This window comes from Acipenser ruthenus, chromosome 36 (genome assembly GCF_902713425.1).
Source record: "Acipenser ruthenus chromosome 36, fAciRut3.2 maternal haplotype, whole genome shotgun sequence".
Lineage (NCBI taxonomy): Eukaryota > Metazoa > Chordata > Actinopteri > Acipenseriformes > Acipenseridae > Acipenser > Acipenser ruthenus.
In genome coordinates this window covers 10,396,755-10,417,079 of record NC_081224.1, presented here as the reverse complement: position 1 = coordinate 10,417,079, position 20,325 = coordinate 10,396,755, and the positions used below count along the sequence as shown (strand labels likewise).

General features: G+C 42.8%; 1 protein-coding gene across 1 annotated transcript; it reads right to left on the bottom strand.

Annotated features, from left to right (window-relative positions):
• Window positions 1-1,174: 1,174 nt before the first annotated feature.
• LOC117965559 (uncharacterized) lies at window positions 1,175-19,891 on the bottom strand. Its single transcript, XM_034910360.2, has 4 exons — window positions 19,474-19,891; window positions 13,007-15,200; window positions 5,673-5,749; window positions 1,175-2,727 (listed from the first exon to the last, which is right to left on the bottom strand). Exons 2-4 carry the CDS (start codon window positions 15,102-15,104, stop codon window positions 2,632-2,634), a joined length of 2,271 nt encoding a protein of 756 aa, XP_034766251.2. The 5' UTR covers window positions 15,105-15,200; window positions 19,474-19,891; the 3' UTR covers window positions 1,175-2,631.
• Between the last annotated feature and the right edge of the window lie 434 nt (window positions 19,892-20,325).

Here is a 20,325-nt window from a genome sequence, read left to right as displayed (position 1 = left end):
AGTATAAAGGCATTTCAGAGGGCTGGATCTCATCAATATCAGGGTCTAGTGCTATATAGTATAAAGACATTTCAGAGGGCTGGATCTCATCAATATCAGGGTCTAGTGCTATATAGTATAAAGACATTTCAGAGGGCTGGATCACATCAATATCAGGGTCTAGTGCTATATAGTATAAAGGCATTTCAGAGGGCTGGATCGCATCAATATCAGGGTCTAGTGCTGTATATTATAAAGACATTTCAGAGGGCTGGATCGCATCAATATCAGGGTCTAGTGCTATATATTATAAAGACATTTCAGAGGGCTGGATCGCATCAATATCAGGGTCTAGCACTGTATATTATAAAGACATTTCAGAGGGCTGGATCGCATCGATATCAGGGTCTAGTGCTGTATATTATAAAGACATTTCAGAGAGCTGGATCGCATCAATATCAGGGTCTAGCGCTATATATTATAAAGACATTTCAGAGGGCTGGATCACATCAATATCAGGATCTAGTGCTATATAGTATAAAGACATTTCAGAGGGCTGGATCACATCAATATCAGGATCTAGTGCTATATAGTATAAAGGCATTTCAGAGGGCTGGATCTCATCAATATCAGGGTCTAGTGCTATATAGTATAAAGGCATTTCAGAGGGCTGGATCTCATCAATATCAGGGTCTAGTGCTATATAGTATAAAGACATTTCAGAGGGCTGGATCACATCAATATCAGGGTCTAGTGCTGTATATTATAAAGACATTTCAGAGGGCTGGATCTCATCAATATCAGGGTCTAGTGCTGTATATTATAAAGACATTTCAGAGGGCTGGATCGCATCAATATCAGGGTTTATTTATATAGTTTATACTTTTACCTGAGTGATTTGACCCAGTATTTGATTCCATATCCATCTAGCTGGGTATTTTAACATATTAACGTGATATGAGAAATGTGTGACTTTTTAAAAGACACAGTTTTTCTCACTTTGCAAACTGTAAATCTGTGATTCTCGCAAGCAAGAAAGCACGGGACAAGCTGAGAACAGTTCCTCGATTGCCCGTTACAAGACATCCCTCTCCTGACGAGCCTCGTGAAATGCGTACAGCGTGTCGTCAAATCTGCTACAAAAATACTGAAGGTGCATGAAGAATGACGACTCGCTTTAATAATCAAGAGAATTTATTTACTTCATTAAAAAAAAAACAAAAAAAAAACGTGTACATATCAAAAAATAATAATAAATCAGGCAATATGGGTGCTTATTTCATAAAAATAAAGTCGATCTAAAAACAAAAAATAATTTTTCATTTGAAACGGCTAAAGTGCAAAGGAGTATTTGTATAACTAGATAACGATCACACTAGCGCTTACAGCTAAAACATGCGCAGATCCAAATCATTAATATCTGTGGAGAGCAAGCACACCAAAAATGACTCTTCCAGCATTTACAAACGATCTGCACCGGTGCAAAACAGTCTAGATTTACAGTTTAAACTCCTACTCAGTAGACGCATGGTCTGTGTTCAAGCATAACTCTTCAATACAACATGACAGTGAACATCTTCATATGTACATTTGCATCACAGTGCTGTGCAACAGCATGACAATGTGCAACAGAAAAAAAAAAAATCATAAAATACTAGAATAGATTTTCTATTTTTTGAAACAGCCCCGTAAATAAACACACGGCCCCTTGCAGCTTGTGGATTAGCACGTGGGCCGTTTGCGCGGGTATACTGCACTGCCTTCTTCCTTATCACTTCTTGTGCTGTAGGTAAACTCCACTCTGAGTCAGGGTGAGCGTGACCTGCAGAACAGGAAGTGGTAAAAAAATCACCAGGAAACTTCAATCTCCAGCCTTCTAGACTGTTTCAATAATAATAATAATAATAATAATAATAATAATAATAATAATACAAAATAAAAATGGTGCGCCTCGTTCTTTTAACTTGTTAAGGACAGTTATGGGCAAAAGTTTTGTATCACCCTATAGAATTAACTAATTTTGCTTCATGAAGTCCAATGAAACCTGCTGAATTACGTTAACATATTGAATTGACAAATTGAAAAATGTGCCATTTCAAAATCTAACATGAAATACTGTACTACTATTATGGCTTCCGGTAGACTTTTGCAGTTTCTTTGATTGCTTGATTTAAAGTATATTGATATAGTAAACTCTTAACTACACAGGGATCCTGAGATGCAGGTTGATATATGTGGAACACATGGACGATTTAGCATTTAAAACAGAAAGCCTACAATTTGAAAAGGAGCCACACACATAATGAACAACTCTTGAGTTATAAAACATAGACACTCTGTGGTCAACATCAGGGCAATTCTAGACAAGCATTGTACAGTGATTAACTGGATCCTGCAAGTCGTACATTCCTTTCATCAATACATGCGCTTGTCTGCTGGCCAGCTCATTTCACAATCACCCTTTATTTGTGTGCAGTATTATTGGGGCGCTCTTAAAGGAAAGCGTTTGAAAGCATCGCTCAGCTGTGGACAGTGTGGTCTTCAGTTTTGTGTGCCGAGAGTTTTCAGTTCATTCAGTCCTGGCTGTGAAGGCAGCTCACGGTCTCTCTGGTCAGTTCCAGCATGGTGTGATGGCGTCCCTCTGTCCACTGGTCACTCATCATCGTCTCGGTGTCCGTTCACCAGTCCAGCCTCCCAGCGCTGCAGCAGAGCGATCTTCTGCCCAGGTGTACGGGAGCTTCTGTGAGTCTAAATAAAGAAAACATACACACGGTCAAAACACAGCAGTTATTGTGTCTGGCGTCGACCACAGAACAATCAAGACACCAGAGAGTGCTTTCACTGTTCAAGGATAAACCGGGAGGTGCTTTCACTGTTCAAGGTTCATTTCAAAATGTTTTTAAAAATGCTATCAGTTTTTCGTTGTGGAAAACTACAAAGCAGTGTGTAATTCAATATGTCAACGGAACATTATTCAGCAGGTTTCGTTCGACTTTATGAAGCAGAATTAGTTCATTCTATAGGGTGAAACCTTTAGCCAAAGTAATTTAATAGCGGGTTTATGAAGTCTGGAAACTGCAGACGGTGGATTTAATAGCGAAGGTGGCTTTTACATGCGAGCTGGTAAGTTCACTGCCATTTATATTTCTGTACAAAAACAGACATATGTAAAATTCGATAAGATAACTCAACCAGAGAACACATTGAAAGCATTGTAATCGAGATTTATCACCTGATTGGAGACTTTGAAAGCCGTGTTTCCGTTGTTTCGTTTTACATAGCTTGTCGGTTCAGATTACTTATTATCTAATGCAAATACTCATAAAAAAAAAAAAACCCTGCTATAAATCAGATGTAATAAAATGAACACAGCGGCTGGTAAAACAGCGAATCATAATTAACCCTTTGAAGCTGCCTTTTCAGAGTACAAGCTTAGCAAAGCGTTTTGAAGTTATTGCTTCGATAAGAACATGTCTTCACTTTCCAGACGGGTTTCCTCAGGTCCTGGTTTCTGTTCCGTCTTATTGGCTACAGTTCAGTCTGCCAACTCCTTATACGATATTAAAGACTTCAGTTAACTCCCGCCTACATTCTAAATAAATCCACTTCCTTCAATCTTCATAGTCAATCCTTTAATCCCATTGGGATCCCATTCTAATCCCAGTGTGTCACTCTGATAGAAGCCCCAGCTAGCAGAGCCATCAGCAGAGCGCAGCATCACCAGCAATGCAAACACAATGGAGCCACACAGCACCGTGATCCCCACAGCACACTGCCTGCCTGCCTGGTACACTGCAGCGGATCACCAGCAGGGTGGACTGTGTGATCCTATTGCCATGTATAGGTCAAGGTGTCAATACATAGTTTTAACAGCGTTTTTAGTCAAACACATTTGTGTTTGTGAGGGAGGTCATTTGCATCGAACTGAACGAGGCACTTCGAAGCCAACCAGCTGCAGACATTTTTGTTTTTAAATAACCAAAGAAGGACGAGTTTGCATTTATTTAGCATTCAAATGTAACCTTTTTTTTGTGTATTTAGCCCTCGTTTCACCCTGTAAAAAAAACATTGAAAAGACACAAAGTGTTAAAGCATAGGGAAGCATTGTAAAGCACAGAGAGGTCTGGTAAAGCATAGGGAAGCATTGTAAAGCACAGAGAGGTCTGGTAAAGCATAGGGAAGCATTGTAAAGCACAGAGAGGTCTGGTAAAGCATAGGGAAGCATTGTAAAGCACAGAGAGGTCTGGTAAAGCATAGGGAAGCATTGTAAAGCACCCAGAGGTCTGGTAAAGCATAGGGAAGCATTGTAAAGCACAGAGAGGTCTGGTAAAGCATAGGGAAGCATTGTAAAGCACAGAGAGGTCTGGTAAAGCATAGGGAAGCATTGTAAAGCACAGAGAGGTCTGGTAAAGCACAGGGAAGCATTGTAAAGCACAGAGAGGTCTGGTAAAGCATAGGGAAGCATTGTAAAGCACAGAGAGGAATAGTAAAGCATAGGGAAGCATTGTAAAGCACAGAGAGGTCTGGTAAAGCATAGGGAAGCATTGTAAAGCGCAGAGAGGTCTGGTAAAGCACATGGAAGCATTGTAAAGCACTGAGAGGTCTGGTAAAGCACATTAAATACATAACAAACCAGAATAAACTATAGTAAATTAATAGTGTAACCATGGCAGAAAGAATGAGCAAACTGCAGAATTACCGCAGAATGGCCGCAGTAAATGTACTGCATAAGGGTGTGCTTTTTAGTGTATAAATACTTTTTAACAAGCTGTACAGTTTTACTTGTCTTGTTGGTGGGGTCGGGTAGCTGCATGCTGACCTTTGCCTCGTCGTGTTTGATCATAATCTTCAGGTTTGAACAATACCAGCGACTGAACGACTCATCTGATGAACAGGAGCCACGACGCTGTTGTTGTTAAGAGCGATTGTTATAGGGGCGTTTTTCCATTTGAGTTTTAAAAGAATTTGCACCTTTTTTACTCATAGATCCTAAAAGATATCATTACAGAACACTTTTGTCATTCAATCCAAGGAACAGAAAAGCCTTTTTTATTGTTAATTCCTGCAGTACCAAAATACCCTGAGCTGCTTAACAAAGGACAGAAACAAAGGACACGGCGATGAGGGAGAATTTCCAGTATTCTGTAAAAAAAAAAAGCGATTACGTGTTCTACATTCGTGCTAGCTGTGTAACAGGACTATCGTCACATCACGCTGTGTAAGGCAGTGTTGCAACGAAAGTATCATTTTATCGCAGGACAAATCACATCGCGTCCGGTATGAACTGACCTTTAGGCTTGGAAACTTAAATACTGCACATAAGAACATAAGAACAAGTTTACAAACGAGAGGAGGCCATTCGGCCCATCTTTGCTCGTTTGGTTGTTAGTAGCTTATTGATCCCAGAATCTCATCAAGCAGCTTCTTGAAGGATCCCGGGGTGTCAGCTTCAACAACATTACTGGGGAGTTGGTTCCAGACCCTCACGATTCTCTGTGTAAAAAAGTGCCTCCTATTTTTTTGTTTGCACTGGTTTCCAAAATGCATGTGCCAGACCTACAGAGCTAGTGGAAGCACACTACACACTGTATCAATATTGTGTCAGCAGCAATCACTTTAACAGAGTGCAGAAAGCGTGCTGGAAGGAGGATGGGCTCCACTGCCCTACAGTCCCCCTGTTGCATCACCATTACCTCGGACTGGTCACTGGGTTTTGTGGTGGTCTGTCGAGGGGGCCAGGTCACGTCCAGTTTCCCTTGAGCCAGGCGTTCTGTAATTCAAAAAGCCGGAGAGGTGGTTACACAGTGTCGGAAAATAGAAATACATATGGAGATTTAGAAAGCTGGAGGGTGACGTCCCGAACTGAGCCGTGTAATTAAACCAGCCCAGCTCTAGCCCCGAATAGACGTCCGGACATATAAATCCCATGTCCAGCCGTGTAATACACAATCCTAAAATTATTTTTCAGGTGCTCACACAACACCGTGACGCCCTTTCCCGAGTGACGCATTCGTTTTTGAGCCGGTACTGAAACCTCATGAACCCTGTTGATTGTTCACCGGGTCGCAGGGACTTTTGCTACTCAGTACGATCATTTTTTAACTTCCTCTGTGCTTCTGACCAGCAGCTTCAACTCAGAGATTTCCAAGCTAAGGAAAACCCCAGCCAATGAAAAGGGGTGTCAATCATATCTGGCGCTTTCCTATAGGTGGCTTTGGATCTCTCCGCCCCACTCAATCACTGTGACAGTCAGTAATCACTCTGTAACAGGGGTGGGGTATACGCTGACAGACAGGAGAGAGACTGGAGATTGTGGTTAACACACCACACAGACTCAAAGGTTGCATTTACATATATTTACAATAATGCAAAACACAATGAACAAAACCAAAAGATGGGCCTACAGGTGGCTGAGCGCTCCCGCCACTTCAAGGAAGGTCCAGGAACCTTTAAATAAACTCTGAGTGGGATTCCCTTAACCAGATCCCTATCTCACATCTATACTGAAAGTGGCGAAGCCTGCTGTGTTTTTAAAAGAAGCAGCTGGTAATTGAAGAAGTTCCTAATGCTCTTTCCATTGCATCAAAGAGGACTGACTGAACCAGACAGGAGATGGGAGTCATGTGACTTAGCTTGCCTGTCATGTGATTTCATGCTTGACCACACCACAAGATTATTTATTTAATTTATTTATTTTTTGCTGTAGTTCTTCCTAACACATGCTTTCTTGAAACTGGAGCAGAGACAGTTGAGGATATCCTCTGTAAAGAAAGAGAGACTCTTTGTAACACAAAGAGAGAATTTGGGGGACTCTTAATTCGTGCTCACCAACACGGAGGTCTGCAGTATAGCGCCACTGTGAACTCAAGCAGTTCTACTTCAGTTTAAAACTTTTAAAAGACAGTAAATAATTATATTTTAGTAAACGGCAAAAGTCTTGTAAGACCTGTAGTCGAAACGCTTATCAACGTTTATCAATTTATCACATGAACTGTTCCTGATACAGAAAGTAGACAATTATAAAGGAGGCTGTGTGGCCCAGTGGTTAAAGAAAAGGGCTTGTAAAAGGGCCACCTCAGCCACTGACTCATTGTGTGACCCTGAGCAAGTCGCTTCACCTCCTTGTGCTCCGTCTTTCGGGTGAGACGTAGTTGTAAGTGACTCTGCAGCTGATGCAACCTCCACTGCACACTGACCTTGGCTTCTTGTTTGCCAGGCAGTTATCTAGCAGCAGTGTTAACCCTTTCAGTCCTGAATTATTTTTGTCGAGCTGAAGGATAAGCGCTTACATTTAGTTCTACGCGACCTCGGACTGGGCGCTAGGAGTCCCACGAGGTTAACCTGCGTCACTAAAGATAAGGCTGGACTTTGAGGTCTGAATGGGTTAAATTAATCACGTGTTAAATCTATGTGAATAGGCATTGTATAACTCCAGGTACTACCCCCTGTTTGAAACCAACATGGGTGTCAATATACAACTAAATGCGCACACTCCCATCGCTGTATTGTGCATGGAGAGCTTACTTTTCAAGCTTGTGGTAAGTGTAAAGGACGGGGGTCTTTGAGATGGGAGTTTCGCTGACAACGGGCAGCAATTAAACGTTTGCAATGGAAGATGTTTCACTTGTAACGGAACTGCCATATAAATATATATATATATATATATATATATATATATATATATATATATATATATATATATATATATATATATATATATATAAGCATCTGTAATCGATTCACGTCTCCCTTGCTTCCTAGAGAGAGATCTTTTTCTTGCACAACGAAAGCTAAGCCGTCACAGCCCCGGATTAAGAAGATGAAATCAGCCAGAAAAAAAGCTCTTGGCATTCAGCTCCTGGGGATCAGCTTTCAGAGAGACAAAAGAGAGGCGCGCTGGCCTTGATCTGCTGAATGCAGTATAAACTGCTTGACATTAGAGGTGGAATCGGGTGACGGCTTGTGCTGGGAACAGCCACTCCCCTTTGCGTCAGTCCCCTGAGAAAACGATGCGCCAGCGATATAATCCTTTTATAGATCTGTGTAGGTTCAGCTGTGTAAAAAGCAACCTCCTAGCTCATTTACATATTGTTTAGTATCACTTTGGAGAAGTTTCTATTCTGGCTGTCATCACATCCCGGATACTTTTTCAGCAGCTTAAAGCACAGCTACGGTCTCAACAGAGTGCTCAAACCATTAACCCTTTGCTGCCCACAGTCCAATATATGGAGAAAATAGGCATTAAATAGGTGTGGGGACATACCCTGGGCAGTGAAGGGTTAACCTGGCTTTTTTTTTGGGGGGGGGGGGGTCTACAAACCTGTAACGCAGCAGGATTCTAGGAGGAAAAGCTTCGAGACCCAGCTATCACCAAGGCTAAACTTTAGAGGAATCTAAACCTGACCGTCAGAAAAGCAGGGTTTGAAATATCCGCCCGTTTCACCAGACTGAAGCCTAAACAAAAACATTTGAACAACTCATTCAGACCCGCACAGTACTAATAGAATAGCCGGATGCAGGCTGCAGTTTAAATCAACGTGTGTCATTTCATTTGGTTTGTTTTGTAGGGAGCTGTTAGGGTTAACGGTAACCTAGCAACCACCAAGAGTGACGGTCAGTGGGTTTTTATGACATGATTCCATTTTCTAAGATTTTTAGCCGAGTTATTAAGCAACACTTGACTAAATTAATTTCGCTTCAATCCAATGTTAAAAGCAGTTGAAAATCTATAGGCAATAAAATGTGCCTTGGGCTAGTATTAGTCATTCACAATGCTAGTAGTGAGTTTACAGTACACAGGCAATGCCTGCTAACAAACAGGCATGAAAATGATTTATATCTGGAGGGCACGCTGTACCGCTCTGGCTGAACGTTTTGCATTATTCTATAGAATGAACCATTCTTGCTTCATTAAGTCGAATAAAACCTGAGAAATTAAAAACTGCGACATTTCAAAATCTAACATGAAATACTGTACTACTATTATGGCTTCCTTCTGATTACATGATGTTAAATAAAATATCTAAATTATGTTCATATATTTATGTATTTTTTTATCTGTGTCTTTGATCCTAACGTAATGCAAAACGTTTGACCATAGCTGGGGCAGCAGTGTGGAGTAGTGGTCAGGGCTCTGGACTCTTGACCGGAGGGTTGTGGGTTCAATCCCAGGTGGGGGACACTGCTGCTGTACCCTTGAGCAAGGTGCTTTACCTAGATTGCTCCAGTAAAAACCCAACTGTATAAATGGGTAATTGTATGTAGAAATAATGTGATATCTTGTAACAATTGTAAGTCGCCCTGGATAAGGGCGTCTGCTAAGAAATAAATAATAATAATAGCTGTACATTCTTCTTCTTCTTCTTCTTCTTCTTATCCTTCAAGTCCTGCATCATAAACACAATATTGCCCTTTGACAGAGAAAGAATGAATCTTGGTTATAAATCTCCCTCCCGACCTGTGAGGGCGCTGTGTAAAAGGAACAGAGTGCCCCGGACTGGATGGTCTGAAAATTCAGAAAAGTCAGCCATCTAGAAAGGGGGCGGAGCCACGGTACACCAAGGCACCGCCCCAGAATGGAAGCGACGTGGCAACCGCGGATTGGATGAGAAACAATTGCACTCGCTAACCAAGGGGGAGTGGCTGACGGTACAAAAGGGGGCGTGGCTGAGCGATCTGTCCCTTTGTTAAGGTTGCGAGCGAACCGCTGAAGGAGAATCAAAAACGGACAGTGAGTGTTTAGTGTGTGTTTATTTTATCATGTCTAATGATATACTTGTTTGTTTATTAGACGGCTAACACGTACCGGGAGCTTGAGGCGAGCACCAGCCCGGACAACACTTCACCACTGTGCACTAATAAATTATATTTCACCGATTGCACGTTCGCACTAACTCTGGACTTGTGATCTCGTGTGTGTGTCTGTGTGTGTGTGTGTGTTATACAGTTTCGGGACTGTAACCCGTTGTTTGGAACAGTGCGTGTATTGCCTGGCATTAGTATTTGTGATCACCAGACCGGGATTACAAAATAAAGATCCGTTTGGATCATGAACTTGTGTTGTCTGTCTTGTGTTACGTATCACATCACCTCTACACCTGCGCACTGCAAACCACTTTCCCACATGGTTGTCTGTTCTTTCAGATTGCTCGGTGGTTCAGATAGTCAGTGAGGTGCGGCCATGCACTCTGATGCACCTCATTTCTCTGCTGGCATTGCAGTGTGATAATATATATATATATATATATATATATATATATATATATATATATATATATATATATATATATAGTGTTGTTATTCAGTTTAATAATCCCCAGGAGGTGAGCTGGTGTGGGTAGAGGAGCCCTTTTTTTACTGTAGTTTGCAAACTGGAATGAACTTGATAATAACTCGAAGAGTATCGAATATCCACAGCAGCATTAAGAACGAATTGCACAGGAAATTGCTTATAAATTATGGATGTAATCAGTCATGTAGAAATGAATAACATCTTAGCCTATAAAAAAAAAGCGCTTCATCTATTTTAGCATGTTTCAATCGCGGACAAAGTGCTAAAAAATAAATTAGTATTAATTTCTTAGCAGACGCCCTTATCCAGGGCGACTTACAATTATATCATATGTAATATTTTTTACATACAATTACCCATTTATACAGTTGGGTTTTTACTGGAGCAATCTAGGTAAAGTACCTTGCTCAAGGGTACAGCAGCAGTGTCCCCCACCTGGGATTGAACCCACGACCCTCCGGTCAAGAGTCCAGAGCCCTAACCACTACTCCACACTGCTAGGGTTACATGGCGGTGTCTGTGAATCTGTCCGCGTTTTTATCTGCATGTCGCACTGAGAGGTGATTCCACGTACTGTAAAAGCATTTTCATTTACCATGATTCCAGCTTGCTTGCTGAATCACACCTAGATCTTAAATATCCACGTTACATGAAACTGTGCACTGCGTCGCACTGACAGCGCTAACGCTGGATTTCCAGCCGCGGAGATGGATGTTTCTGACGTGCTTGTTTGAACGAAGGAAAAAAAACACAGAACTGAACAATTCCATAATCTCACTGCAGGTCTCTCAAGGGGTCTGTTTCTTATAAACTGCCCATATTTGCTTCTGGGGTAAATCTCAAATACCAGGGCTAACTTGAACTTCACAGCGATTTGAACCCGTGTCCTTCCACAGCTGCACAAGAGCGATGGAACTGTAACTATCCAAAGCGTTGAATGAAGTGTTAAATTAAGCTGGTAAAGTACCGACATTCTAAACTGCTTACTTAAATCCAACTGAAAACAAATCCCGGGCTTTTGATTTAAAAAAAATAACATTTAACTAAGTCGTGATCAGGCGTGATTGTTAGTATTGGCTGTCTCTCTGTTTCCTTCAGGTGTGCAATGACTTTAACCCTTTCAGTCCCGCGTTATTTGTCGAAAATGAAGTTATAGAATTCAAAAGAAACTATTTTACTGAGTATATACGAGAACAGGTTAAGGGATAAGGTTAATCAAACTGATTCAGATTGCTGTGTGGTGCCCAGCCTTAACAGAGAACACCCAGAGCAGCAGAATTCACGAAATAGCCTTAATGATTAATGGGACAGCCAGTATCAGGGGCAGAACGATGACTTATATATTTACTATTTATCAATGTTCTGAAATGTCATTTATTTTTGAATGGATTGAGACCACAACCACACTACCCTCCATCTGGAACCGCATGATGTTTTGCCTCAGTTCAGCTGAATACAATTAAAATACTGACATTACCAGTCTGCTTCTAATACAGCCTTTAGACACCCCAGATACAGTATTCATAAGCACTCTGGTGTGCAGGACAGCTTTGCTCTGATTATATTTGTAATGCAAATGAAAGTCATGCACAGGCACAGGCAGTTTCCTCAATGTGAAGATAGTGTGCTAGAATCAACGCTGGGGCTGCGCCTTGTTAAGCTGCCTTCTGTCCTTAACCATGGTGAAAAACACACACAGGTCAGATCCAGTGTAATTTTATACGCATTTACACTATACACATATATTCATAAAAAACATGACTGTAACAGGGCTAAAAAAAAAAATGGCTTTGCAGATTTAATGACCAATATGTAAAAGTGTAAAGGTTAGTTAAGTAGATCATTGAAATGCTGCATTAAGGGCAGCAGTGTGGAGTAGTGGTTAGGACTCTGGACTCCTGACTGGAGGGTCGTGGGTTCAATCCCAGGTGGGGGACACTGCTGCTGTACCCTTGAGCAAGGTACTTTACCTAGATTGCTCCAGTAAAAACCCAACTGCATAAATGGGTAATTGTATGTAAAAATAATGTGATATCTTGTAACAATTGCAAGTCGCCCTGGATAAGGGCGTCTGCTAAGAAATAAATAATAATAATAGCTATATTAAAATGACTGTGTATCTAAAGTCAGTATCAGTGTAAGTATTACCTGAGAAGTAAGAAGGATGTGAACACTTTCTTACACAGAGTTAGAAATACATGGAACAGCCCACCAGGTACAAACACCAGGATCATTAATAAACGGATTAGACTCTGTCCTGTTGTCTTAGACCGCTCTATAGGGGAATGGTGCGTTTGGAAGAGCCTTGATGGGAACTTTTCTTAACTTCCTCATAATATATAAACTGCCAACTGGCTTTTAACAACTAGCCACTAATGAAAGAGGCTACTGGAACATAAAATATAGCAAGCATGCTTATCTGAAAGAAATGAAAACATGGGGAATCGCTGAAGGGCATTTATACAGAGAAATATAATCGTACAATTTCTGTCAGCATGAGCCAAATGAATTATTGAATGGTGAAATACAGTACTGACCACTGCAGTGCACACTGCAGCATGTTAGAGAGGTAATTATAAATGCAATGCTACCGGAATACTTATTAAAGCAGTTTTATATTTATATTCTATACACTTGACAAAGTTTCGATTAGAAGACACTGAGAAAGATCATGGCTAGTCAAAAGGCTTGCCATTGAAATGATTCCGTTAGCATTTCCAATGGTATTTCACTGACCTGATGGAGTGGGGGAGCTTCTTGAAACGTGTCCTCCGTTGGTGCTTGCAATCCTGGGTTTGCCGCTCTCCTGGTTCCCCTCATTCCCATACAGGCTGTACCTCTGCCTGTGCAGCTCCTGCTCCCTCTGCCTGGCTGCCAGGATGTCCTGCTCCACCAGCGTCTGGGGCTCCCTGGATGCGCGAAGCTTGAAAAAGGGGTTCTCCGTGGGTGAGGCGTCTCCGTTTACAGCCGGCCCTTTGTCGGATGCATTCCCCCTGGAGAACATGTTTTCAGAATCCAGGATGATGACCTTCTCCCCTTGAGAGGAATTGATAGCCCGGGTGGGTGGGGGGACCGGCTGGGGAGAATAAGACGGTGTGGCAGCATGAAGCTGGAATGTGTTCTCCAAGATGATGACGTTGGGGCCTTCAGCCAAAGATGGGCCTCTGGGGGCCTCTGAGACGTTGGAAGACCTTGAAGAGTTTGAGGAGCTCCAGGAGGAAGCGTTTGAACCTTCAGCCGAGGGATTCTGGGCCAGCGTCTCTAAGCTTTTTCTCCTTTCTCGCACGCTTTGCCCTGGGCTGGCGTTCAGAAAGTCAGTGGATGCAGACAGCTTCTTAGACACAGGATGCTCCGGCTCTTGGAACTGCTCAAAGAGAAGCTTCTTCTCCTGGAGTTCCTGCCATGCCCCCCGGTCGTAGACCCCCAGGACCTTCCCCAGCTGCACAAGGTCTTCCTCCCTCTTGGTTTCCAGCTGGATCTGCTTCTTCATCTGCAGCCCGGCGAACTGCCTGTCCTTTCCCTTGCTGGAGTTCATCGGCAAGGGCTTGGACAAAATAGGCTTCCTGATTGGGATCTCCACGTACTCCTCAGACACACACGGTCTGGAGATCCCCCTGGCCCTTCTCAGGCTGTCCTCCCGCTTCTGGGCCAGACGGATGCCCCTCTCAATGGGAGTCTCGTTGGCAGGAGGAGGGTCCAAGGTGCCTTCAAGTTCCAGCGTGCTGCCGGGGGAGAAATCGGCAGACACCCCGCTGTCACTCATGTTGTCGGAGGCGCTGTCTCCGTTTTCCACTTCCATTCTGCTTCTGCTGGGTTGATTAGGAGCCTCAGCAGCCTCCTCTCGCGTGTCTGGAAGAAGCAGACTGTCTCCTGGGCGCTGTGATCCCAGCCTCATATCCTTCTCTGTCTCAGCGTCTCCCTCCCAGGCTGCTCCCTGCTTAGCTCCACCTGCTAATCCACCTTCCTGTAGCCCTTCCCCCTCTCCACTCTCCAGCACGCTGAGCTCCCCGAGGGAACTCTCATTGGCCAGCTCCGGGACAACTGTTGCTAGGGGTGGCGGCTCTGCAGGCACCTGTTCCTTGTGCTCCTGCTGCAAAGCTGAGTGGGGAAGGAGCGCCCTCTTGTGGTCTTCCTGAGGTACTGCACCGTGTCCGGAGTCTCGCAGAGCACCCAGTTTGGCTGGAGGTGTAGCTTCAGGAAGAGGGCCGAGCTGAGTTTCTTTTACATCTTTACATGAAATTCTGGTGAGTTCCAAATCCGCTGTGATGCTGTCCAGGCTATGATCAGCCTGCCCGAGAATGGGATTTGAGAGATTCTCAATCTGGTTTCCTTCTGCTTTATCTGTTTTCAAACACCCCTCAACAGATCTTCCTTTGTCTTCTAAGTTCTTCCCTTCCAACACGGCGGTTGACCCCTCACTCATTTCCAAACCCATTTTGGGAAGGTCATTAAGGGGAACCCTGTTTCCAGTGGCTGGTGTTTCCCCTGGAACCGGAATGCCTGGTGCACCATCACCCTTGCTGTCATCTGGGCTATGGCTTCGAGGCTCACTAGCGCCCTCCTGTGAGCAGGTTGGGTTCTGGCAGCCTGTGCTAGCAGGTAGACAGCGTTGCGGAGTGATGCTCACGCAATCCTCTAAAGATCCTTCTGGAAGTTTCACCTCCGGAGATTCTGGGGAAAGGGTATTGTCAGGTGACCCGTCTTGGTCAGGGCAGCCGGGCCAGCCTTCTTCAGCTGTGCAAGTTGAAAAAGCCACGTTCATTTCGCTGCGCTCTTTGTCTGAACCGCTGTCCTCTTCTGCTTTGACAGAACTCTGGGTGTGCTGGGTTGCCATGGCGTTGGTTTCACTCACACATCCAGAAGATGCTCAGATCGTTGTCACGGAAACCTGGTGGGCGGCAGGAGGTTGATAGCCCTCGTCTCAAGGAATCTGAAATCGAAACGTTGCAAATGGGTTTCTGTGACACAAAGCAGGCAGTTTAGTTTACAAGTACGTTAAATCAGAATTCTGCTTAAACAGTGTGATTTCTTCCATGCATCAATTCTGTTTTGTGCTGGGCTGCAAACTGGTCATACCTGTAATTATGAGAATATGAGAAATATTTACGAATGAGAGGAGGTCATTCTGCCCATCAGCACTCGTCCTAGCAGCTGATTGATCTCAGAACTTTGTCAAGTCGGGGTCTTAAAGGATCCCAGTGATTCAGCATCAACAGCATGACTAGGTGACCCATTCCATCCCCTCACCACTCTCTGTGTGAAGAAGAGTCTCCTTCAGCAACATGACTAGGTAACCCATTCCATCCCCTCACCACTCTCTGTGTGAAGAAGAGTCTCCTTCAGCAACATGACTAGGTAACCCATTCCATCCCCTCCCCACTCTCTGTGTGAAGAAGAGTCTCCTTCAGCAACATGACTAGGTAACCCATTCCATCCCCTCCCCACTCTCTGTGTGAAGAAGAGTCTCCTTCAGCAACATGACTAGGTAACCCATTCCATCCCCTCACCACTCTCTGTGTGAAGAAGAGTCTCCTTCCCTCTGTCCTGAAGTCTGTTTCCACTTCATTTCTAACTGGGTTCTCTGGTCCTGTGTTTAAATTATTGGTCAGGGTTAACTTTGTCAAGTCAAGATTTGAAAGGCTTCAATCAAGCCCCCTTAATTCTTCTTTGATCCAGGCTGAATAGATTCAGTTCCTTCAGCCTATATTAATGGTTGTATGCAGTCTGGTACCAGTACAATGGTACAGTATCATTGTCCAGTAGCAAATTCTCAGATAAAACTAAAAGCAGTAACTCTTTGTGGAACTGTGTTGTTTTTCTTGACGTAGTTTAATCTACTTTTTTGCGGTAGATTCTACTAACGCATTCTATCGATAGCTCACACTGTAACTGTGAATAGAAATTCAGTTAATTTGGTTACTTATTCCCAGGAAGGTGTTTGTTGTTTCTCTGTAAAGGTCATTATGGTGACTTTACTATGCAGTACAGGACTGAAATAGCCTATTACTGAATCAGATCATTTAACTTGCAAAATTCTCTGCTGACACAGAAATGACCTTAATCCTCTTATCTACTGTCCCTCTGCAGCTCAGCAAACCTAAAGCTGAGTAACTGTCATGCACAGAGATCTCAAACACAGACATCTCAAACACAGACATCTCAAACACAGAGATCTCAAACACAGACATCTCAAACACAGAGATCTCAAACACAGACATCTCAAACACAGACATCTCAAACACAGGCTGATCACCAGGAGACACACTGCTTCCCTCCCTCCCAGTCCCTCCTCAGCTCCACTAGAGCCACACTGCTTCCCTCCCTCCCAGTCCCTCCTCAGCTCCACTAGAGCCACACTGCTTCCCTCCCTCCCAGTCCCTCCTCAGCTCCACTAGAGCCACACTGCCTCCCTCCCTCCCAGTCCCTCTTCAGCTCCACTAGAGCCACACTGCCTCCCTCCCTCCCAGTCCCTCCTCAGCTCCACTAGTGCCACACTGCTTCCCTCCCTCCCAGTCCCTCCTCAGCTCCACTAGAGCCACACTGCTTCCCTCCCTCCCAGTCCCTCCTCAGCTCCACTAGAGCCACACTGCTTCCCTATGAAGACAGATCTTTGTCCGGCATTGATCCTCTTGTCTGATACAATCCAGTGGAAAACCAAAAAAAACCCAGCAGTAATTTAGCACACATGTGCAGATAACGGAATAGGAACCGCTGTGTCATTTTTATTTTTCCTTTTGCTTTTGAATACTAAAGTGTTCTCAGTGCATTGACTGCTGTAGATTTTGTTACCTGTCTTATAATCAGATTAGTGTTACAGCAAAAAGCGTTTGAGGAGCTCCAGAGCTTTTAGTTTCCAGAGTGTGATGAAAAACTGAAGCAATATAAGAACTGGAAAGAATGACACCCTATGTGATTTAACTTTGAAGTGTTCAAGGGTTTACCGCAGTGAGGACAGCGGGCGGGGAAAGTGCGCAAGCAGCTGCTGAAACAGGTCCGCAGTGAAGCTAAGGAGGTCACACGTTATTGACAGTGTTTAATACACACAGGGGTGTGAGACCTTACTGTAAATACAACAGGGCAACAGGGAACACCATGTTCCATTTTCAGCATGGTTCATACATCGTACAGTACTCCAGGTCTGGGGATAAGGAGAAATTCAATTTTGTTGTGGATTTTTTTAAATTTACCTTTTTATGATGTCATTCTAAATACACGGACTAAAACACTGTGTTTTATTTCAGATATATTTGTAACAAGTCTAGTTAAATGTGCTTTGACCTGAGTTCGGGAGCTGTTCCAGCATTTGAAGACATTGAGAAATAAGAACATAAGAACATAAGAAAGTTTACAAACAAGAGGAGGCTCCATTCACCCCATCTTGCTCGTTTGGTTGTTAGTAGCTTATTGATCCCAGAATCTCATCAAGCAGCTTCTTGAAGGATCCCAGAAATACTTCTCATCAGAATGTTTGTCATTGACTTGATGGCGTTTCTTTTAGTAAATTCAGCCCCGGTTGGGGGTTTAATAAAGGGTGAGATGGGCAAAAAGAGTGACCCTCCTTTCCCAATTTGAGTTTCACTCCCTGGGCTTAAACACACCTTGAAGGTGACATTCATACCCTTAGCAGCTTGTAGCTACTTGCTTTCCAGGAAGTGGCAAGCAGGTTTCAGGGTGAGGAGTAAGTGTGTGTGTGTGTGTGTGTGTGTGTGTCTGTGCATGTGCGTGTGTGTGTGTGTGTGTGTGTGTGTGTGTGTGCATGTGTGTGTGTGTGTGCTTACAGTGAAAAACTACCACTGGACGATGCAAACAAACTGGAGTGGAAACAAGGCATTCTCCTGTGAAAGACAGCTCAGAGCCACATCAGAATTTCACTAAACAGACACCAATGTATTTTAACATAAACTTGATTGTGTTTTTCTTTTTAATCTAACCTAAAAAAAAAAATCTAGCTATATTAAGATCTTTATTAAGTACAGAAGTAGTGGACTTATTTTTTAAATGGTGATGTTAGTCCAAAACTTGAATGCACAGGAGTCCAAACTGTGGAAGAATGTTTAGCACAAGTTAAAAATGACCCCTTCTTACACGTTTTCTTGCAATCTAAGCTCAAATAAAACCCAAAAATAAAGCCAACTTAAGATACCTTAGGTGAAATAACTTTTCTTTTCGTTATAGCCTACTGAGATTTAAAAACGTGTCTAACGCAAATGCTTCCAGACGTCGTGGCGCCAGGGGTACTCAGTCCACAGTGACTACAATTCAAATCTGGACACATATTTCTCGTCGGTTACCTCAGCTCGTTAATAAAGAACGGAGCGCAGTTTGCGTAGCGTAGCGGTACAGTGACCGTTCTGGAAGCTCGTAGGTACGCATTAACTTTATTATAACCGTGTGGACGTCCGCTAGTAAATGATTAAATACGAATTTAAATTGACTGGAGAGACAGACTGGAAAAATACATCCCCTCCTTTCAAATGTGTTTTTCTTACACGTTTTAATGCGTTCTCAATTTGTAATGTTTCAAAACACCACCAAGTATAATGGTAATATTATGGGGAACAATTCATGTAATTAAATACAATTAAAAAAAAAAAAATAGAAAAGTGTTAAACTTAAAATATATAAAAAAAGTTATATTTTTATATGTTAAATAATTGGTGTGATTTTAAAACATGCATATAATTGGTTAATTTAGAAATACAGTAGCGCTTATTATTATTATTATGATTATTATTATTATTATTATTATTATTATTTATGTAATTATTTATTTATTTATTTATTTATTTGTTTATTTATTTATTTATTTATTTATTATTATTTATTTCTTAGGAGACGCCCTTATCCAGGGCGACTTACAGTCGAAAGCAAATACATTTCAAGAATCACAGTACAAGTATTATTTGTATATCTTATTTAAATAATTTATTTTCCAAAATCTTCATTTCTAGAAATTCGACCTTTTAAAAAAATGATTAATTTACTTGTGTTTTTGACGAAGAAAACTCGCAGTTTTCTTTCAAGACTTACGCGCAACTTTCAACTGTTGGGCAAACTTTAAATCTTCAGTTTCTTAAACTGCATAAACCAAACGCTGTTCTCTTCCCTTGTGGAGGGTGCGGTGCAACACAGTCCGTTAAAGCGAGCTTCATAAACCCGTGCGTAGTTTAGTCTATTCCCGGTAACAAAACCATTCCACCCACCTTCTAGGAGACTGCGTGCTGTTGAGCGCCTGTGATCCGGTTTGTTGTAACAGCAATGGCGAGTTAATTTTAAATGTAACAAATCCAATCCAGCAACCAGTTCACCTCCCACCGCCGCTTCGGACTGCGCTCGCCCTCAAATCCTCGCAAATGCCCAGTCAGCATTTACAGTGTCTGCCAGTCGTGACATTGTAGGATTTAGAAGAGGTATTAACGACCTCCCTTTCAATCTCCCCCCTTTCTGTTTCTCTCTCTCTCTCTCTCTCTCTCTCTCTCTCTCTCTCTCTCTCTCTCTCTCTCTCTCTCTCTCTCTCTCTCTCTCTCTCTCTCTCTCTCTCTCTCTCTCTCTCTCTCTCTCTCTCTCTCTCTCTCTCTCTCTCTCTCTCTCTCTCTCTCTCTCTCGCTTTGAATACAATAGGACTGCAACGCTTCCCAGTGAAATACTGTCCCACTCAAGCTAAGGGCAGTTTTTTTTTACAGAGGGTGATACGGGTTAGACGCTCATGTTGAAGGCGTCCGTAAATAGATTTTGCAGAGGTTAAGAACTGCGTAACCACAATGCAAAAGAGACGGGCTCGCCTGCATTGGTGGTTTTAGAGCATCTAACGCAGTGAATCGCTCAACACAGTGGCGCCCACACACATGTAAAAGTGGGTGTGAGGTGGGGGGGCTGACACAACACCGCCTGTTACACTGGCAAAATAAACATTAAAACACTGGAATGACACATATGCGATGTGATGAGCAAGTGCTGTTAACTGGAGTGTGATATTATTATTATTATTATTATTATTATTATTATTGTTATTATTATTATTTATTTCTTAGCAGACTTCCTTACCCAGGGCGACT